Genomic DNA, 6,122 nt, shown 5'->3' on the forward strand with positions numbered 1-6,122 from the left:
GAGAAACAGAGAGAGAGAGAAAGAGAGACACAGAGAGAAAGAGAAACAGAGAGAGAGAGAGAAACAGAGAGACTGAGAAAGACAGAGAGAGAAACAGAGAGAGAGAGAAAGAGAGAAAAACAGAGAGGGAGAGAAAGAGAGAGGGAGAAAGAGAGAGAGAAACAGAGAAAAACAGAGAGAGAAACAGAGACAGAGAAAGAGAGAGAGAGAGAAACAGAAAGAGAGAGAGAGGGAGAGGGAGGGAGGGAGAACAGACAAATGAAGGATGAGTGATAGAAGATGGGTGAATAAATAGAATAGGTAGGTAGGTAGATAAATGCAGACAGATAGATAATAGATATACAAAGGAAGGAAGGAAGGAATAGAGGAAGGACTGGGAGGATAGATAGATGAATGGATGGACAGATGAATAGACAGAGAGGCAGAAGGTTTGATGGTGAAAAAAAATCTGCTTTTTCATATTTGGGTTTGTTTTTCTTTGGTGAGGACGTGATTTTTCTTTTGTCCTTTTCTTCCGGCCTCCAAAAAGACAAAATGTTTCTTAAGTTTCTCCCATTTGTTAATTTTGTTTTTAAAGAGAAGTGGTATTTTGTTCTTCCTTTGTCATGATATTGTTGTTCAGCTGGGGTGGGGCACGGCTCCAGATATATGCCCCTCTGTGTGTTTGTGTGTGTGTGTGTTAAAATTTGTGGCTACTTTGCTTTTTTTTAATATATATATATAGCTAGTAAATTTCCTTCTAATCTGCCTGGCCCCCTTTCTTTGCAATACGTAATGTGTTTAATGGCTCTTTGGCTGTTTAGCAATCATTAGGATTTGCATTTCGGCCAAGAGAGAAGAGACCATCAGTAAAAATGATTTCCTTCCTATCCTTTTTTACTAGCAATCAATAATAATAGCATCTTCCCCCACCGGTTCCAGCCAAATCCTTGCCTTTCCCACAGGAGCCTTAAAAAATAATCCCTTAAGTAAGATGCTGGAGGACATGCAAGACCCAGAGCTGGTCCGTTCCTACAAACACTCCTATAATTTAAGTTTTTTTCCCCCCAGGATCCGACCTCTGACCCAAGATTTCTCAGCCATCTCCTCCTCTCTTACCCACCTTCTCAAGATTGTGACCCAGGGAGCTGCCTTAAACCAAGTCACCAAGTCAAGAAAATAAATACCCAATAAAATTATCCACTCACGAGAGCCGCACGATGAGGAGGATTATCCTTGTCACCTATTTAACCGGCTCATCCTTTTCACGGCGACCATATCGAGTCCTCCGAATCTTTTACGGCGCTCACTAATTTCAAGAACAAAGTTGTGTTATCAACTCTAGGCCAACCCAAGGTGTCTCCTCAACTGGCAGCAGGTTTCTGGACTCTCCGATAAATCAGGCACTTTCTCAACATCTTTTCCTGGCTGCATTCACAGAACGCGCTACCACGATTGCTGCATTCATAACAAACCATACTTATATTATTTTATGGCCTAATAAGCGGATGGCTGTTTCACACAGTGGGCCAAATCAATGGGTTAGGCTTCCTACAACGCATTGGACCACAAAATGTCCAAATTCATTTGAACCTAGACTAGGGGTCTTCAACTTTGGCAACTTTTAAGACTTGTGGAACTTCAACTCCCAGAATTCTGGCTGGCTGGCTGGCTGGCTGGAGTTAGATCTGTGCTTCTCAATGTGCTGGCTAGGGAATTCTGGGAGTTGAAGTCCACACATCCTCAAGTTGTCAAGTTTGAGAAACAAGAATAGATGGATGGATGGATGGACTGAGTGATGAAGGAAGGGATTGATGGATGGATGGATGAAGGGAGGGGTAGAGTTAGATCAGTGCTTCTCAACATGCTGGCTGGGGAATTCTGGGAGTTGAAGTCCACACATCCTAAAGTTGTCAAATTTGAGAAACAATAATGGATGGAGAGATGGATGGATGGATAGATGGATTGAATGATGAAGGAAGGGATTGATGGATGGATGGATGGATGGATGGATGAAGGAAAGGAGGGAGGGAGGGAGGGATAGAGTTAGATCAATGCTTCTCAACATGCTGGCTGGGGAATTCTGGGAGTTGAAGTCCACACATCCTAAAGTTGTCAAATTTGAGAAACAATGATGGATGGATGGAGGAATGGATAGATGGATGGGTGGATGGATGGATCAGTGCTTCTCAACATGCTGGCTGGGGAATTCTGGGACTTGAAGTCCACAGATCTTAAAAGTTGTCAAGTTTGAGAAACAAGAATAGATGGATGGATGGACGGACGGACTGAATGATGAAGGAAGGGATGGATGGATGGATGGATGGATGGATGGATGGATGAAGGGAGGGGTAGAGTTAGATCAGTGCTTCTCAACATGCTGGCTGGGGAATTCTAGGAGTTGAAGTCCACACATCCTAAAGTTGTCAAGTTTGAGAAACAAGAATGGATGGAGAGATGGATGGATGGATAGATGGCTTGAATGATGAAGGAAGGGATTGATGGATGGAGGAAAGGAGGGAGGGAGGGAGGGATAGAGTTAGATCAATGCTTCTCAACATGCTGGCTGGGGAATTCTGGGAGTTGAAGTCCACACATCCTAAAGTTGTCAAGTTTGAGAAACAAGAATGGATGGAGGGATGGATGAATCAAGGGATAGACGGATAGAGTTAGGGTTAGGGTAAAGCAGCTGAGGTTTAGTGCAGGGGTTTTTCAATTCTGGGAGTTGAAGTCCACAAGTCTTAAAGCTGCCAAGGTTGGAGACCCCTGGCCTAGACTACTGCGTTGTGCGAAGCTAGCCCTTGTAGGCAAAACAGAGGCCCCATTCTTGAAAGTTTCTCCTAAGAATGAAGATCTCCAAAGCCAAGTTTCAGGGGCTTTATGGCTGCCTTCCTCAAAATTTCTCTTCTACTAGCTGAATCTGAGCCCAAGGTTGGTCGGTTCACACGACAAAGATATTAAAACTCTGGAAAGAGTGCAGAGAAGAGCAACCAGGATGATTGGTCCCATGACTGGAGGCGAAAACATACGATGAACGGTTGCAGGAACTGGGTATGTCTAGTCTGGTGGAGAGAAGGACCAGGGGAGACATGACAACTGTCTTCCATTATTTGAGGGGCTCTCACAGAGAAGAGGGGATCCACCAATTCTACGAAGCACCAGAAGGCAGGCGAACAAACAACAGATGGAAACTGATCAAGGAGAGAAGCAACCTAGAACTAAGGAGGAATTTCCTGACAGTGAGAACAATTAACCAGTGGAACAGCTTGCCACCAGAAGGTGTGAGGTCTCCATCACTGGGGTTTTTTTTCAAAAAATAACTGGGTAACCATTTGTCCGATACGAGGCAAGGAGGTTGGACTGGAAGACCTCTGAGGTCCCTCCCAGTCCTATGATTCTGTATTCGAACGCACTTAACTAAGGCACTTTAAAAAACTAGCAATTGGCATCGCAACTGTTGTTAAAACTTAATTTTTAAGTTTTCTTTCTTTTTTTGGTGGGTTAACTTGCAGGGCAGACTAGCAGCGGAGTTAGTTAATACTCAAACTTTAATCGAGTTACGACCACAATTGAGGCCAAAATTTATGTTGCTAAGTGAAACATTTTGTTACATAAGTTTGACTTAACAAGGTTGACTCAGCTTTCCGTCCTTCCGAGGTGGGTCAAATGAGGACCCAGATTGTTGGGGGCAAGAGGCTGACTCTGTAAACCGCTTAGAGAGGGCTGTAAAAACACTGTGAAGCGGTATATAAGTCTAAAGGCTATTGCTATTTTCCTTCCTTCCATCCATCCATCCATCCATCCATCCATCCATCCATCCATCCTGTTTCCTTCCTTCCTTTTCCTTTCCTTCCTTCCTTCCTTCCATCCATCCTTCCCGTTACAATGCAGTATTGCAGGCTAACTCTGGCCACTGCCAGCAGTTCGATCCTGTCCGGCTCAAGGTCGATTCAACCTTCCCAAGTCATTTTTTTCGCTGCCGTTGTAACTCTGGTCACTAAACGAGCTGTCGAAAGTCGAGGACTACCTACACTTAGGCAAGAGAGAAGGTGGGTTCCTTCAACCACCGTATCGCAGATGATTCTGCTTCCGGTAACATCTTTACGGTCAGAGAATCTCCCCAACTTCTGCTACAAAAACACAGAATGGAAATCTCCATCAGGGTCCTTAACAGTAACAGAGTTGGAAAGGGACCTTGGAGGTCATCTAGTCCAACCCCCTGCTCACGCAGGAGGCCTATACTAGGGATTCGAACCGCCGAACTGCCAACCTTTCTGATCGACAAGCTCAGCGTCTTAGCCACTGAGCCCCCTTAGTCAGGCTTTGATAGGGAGGAGGAGGAAGGAGTAGAGATAGTCCTCGACTTACGACCACAACTGACCCCCAAAATTTTATGTGTTAAGCGAGACATCTGTTAAGTAAGCTTTGCCTCACTTTACGCCCTTTCTTGCCTCCGTCGCTAAGTGAATCACTGCGGCTGATAAGTTAGTCGCCCAGTTGTTAAGCGAATCTTAAACTTCCCCATTGACTTCGCTGAAGTCTGAAGGTCGCAAAAGGGGGGGATGGCGTGATTTTGGGATACTGCAACCGTCATAAATATGAGTCAGTTACCAAGTGCCTGAATTTTGATCACGTGACTACAGGGATGCTGCAAAGGTCATAATTGTGAAAAACGGTCCTAGGTCACTCTTTTCAGCGCCGTTATAACTTTGAACGGTCACTAAACGAAGTGTTGTAAGTCAAGAGCTACCTGTATTAGGTATGTTTCTGCCTTGAGTTACTTATACGGTAAAAAAAAAAGCCAGATAAAAATCCAATATATTAAATTTCCCCAATGCATGGCTCTGGTTTATTTATTGCCAAACCAGGAGACAGGGAGTTCTAGTCCCGTCTTTAGGCACAAAAAGCCAGCTGGGTGACTTTGCACCAGTCCTTCTCTCTCAGACCAGCCTACCTCGCAGGGCTGTTTTGTGGGGGAAAATAGGAGGAAGGAGGAGCGTTAGACATATTTGCTGCCTTCGAACATAGAATAATAAGGTGAGAAGGGCCCCTGGAGGTCTTCTACTCCAACCCCCTTACCTTCTCTTCGTTAAAAACAATAGAGGCAGGATAAAGATATTAAAAAAAATTCAATTACCCAGAGTTTTACTGTATGAAACAATCCAAAACTGCACGGTACAAGCCATCATTTAACAAGCTACTCCTACCCCTCAAGTTGGACTCACAAATAAGCAAAACTACACTTTATCGGAGCAAGTTCTGCAGAGCCAACGCAGGATTCATTTGGCGAAGCGGTATAGTTTTGAGCAGGGGGTTGGTCTAGATTGAAGACCTCCGAGGTCCCCTTTCCAACTCGGTCTTCTATTTGGGTCTGGCCTGTCTCCGGCCCACAGCTTGGCAAAGCTGCCTCTTTCGAGCCAGCCTGGCATCAAACTGGCACCCAAGGGGGGGGAATTTAAACCCTGGGCATCCGACAATTCACGGGGCAGGGGTCCGATGTCCAGCAGGCCAGCCAAGCCCTGGCAGCCCTCCCCTCCTCCTCCCCCCTCCCCAGTCCTACCTTTCAACAGGGGGAGAGGCGTCAGCTCCTGCTGATTGCTCTGGTATCGGAACTGGGAAGAACTGTGCGACCGTCTCTGGCGGGACCGGCGTAGCGACCGGCGGGAGAAACCGTCCACTTTATCCGGCGGCGGTACCGGAGACAGCCCCGGCGACGAAGGGCTGGTCGGAGTGACGGCCGGCGGGATTTTGGTCTCCATGTCGTTAAGCGGGACAGTCCGTCCGTGTCTCCTTCACCCACGGCGATGTGCTTAATCTCGCAGGGGGGCGCCGGGCATCCCCTCCGGATGCAGCGGGAACCCCATCACCTGTCCCGGTTAAGGGATGGAGGGTAGGGGGAGGTCGCAGAGTCTGGCTCCTTGCCAATCTCAGGTGTGTCTGTGTTTGTGGCGGGCGGGGGGGTGGGTGGGAGGAAGGAAAGGATGCAGGTGAGCGGAAGTCCTCAGCAGCGGGTCACATCAAAAGGAGGGGGGGGTGGCTGCAGTCTGTCCGGGCATCCATTTCAGGACCCCCCTCCCGTCAAAAGGAAGCGGGGGGGGGAAGGCTGCTGCTGCAGGGAGACCCTTGAAAAAAGGAGGTGGGGG

The 6,122-nt window shown here is 47.0% G+C and overlaps 1 protein-coding gene across 1 annotated transcript in view; it reads right to left on the reverse strand.

Annotated features, from left to right (window-relative positions):
* Positions 1-5,738, reverse strand: part of PPP2R5B (protein phosphatase 2 regulatory subunit B'beta) — a 39,851-nt gene extending 34,113 nt beyond the window's left edge. Inside the window, exon 1 of the mRNA XM_070951575.1 lies at positions 5,540-5,738. Within this exon, the coding sequence (XP_070807676.1) occupies positions 5,540-5,738 (199 nt within the window). The remainder of the gene's footprint in view (positions 1-5,539) is intronic.
* Positions 5,739-6,122: the final 384 nt, after the last annotated feature.

Source organism: Pituophis catenifer, unplaced genomic scaffold (genome assembly GCF_029215685.1).
Source record: "Pituophis catenifer annectens isolate HBS135680 unplaced genomic scaffold, rPitCat1.0.hap2 SCAF_10, whole genome shotgun sequence".
NCBI classification, from domain to species: Eukaryota; Metazoa; Chordata; class Lepidosauria; order Squamata; family Colubridae; genus Pituophis; species Pituophis catenifer.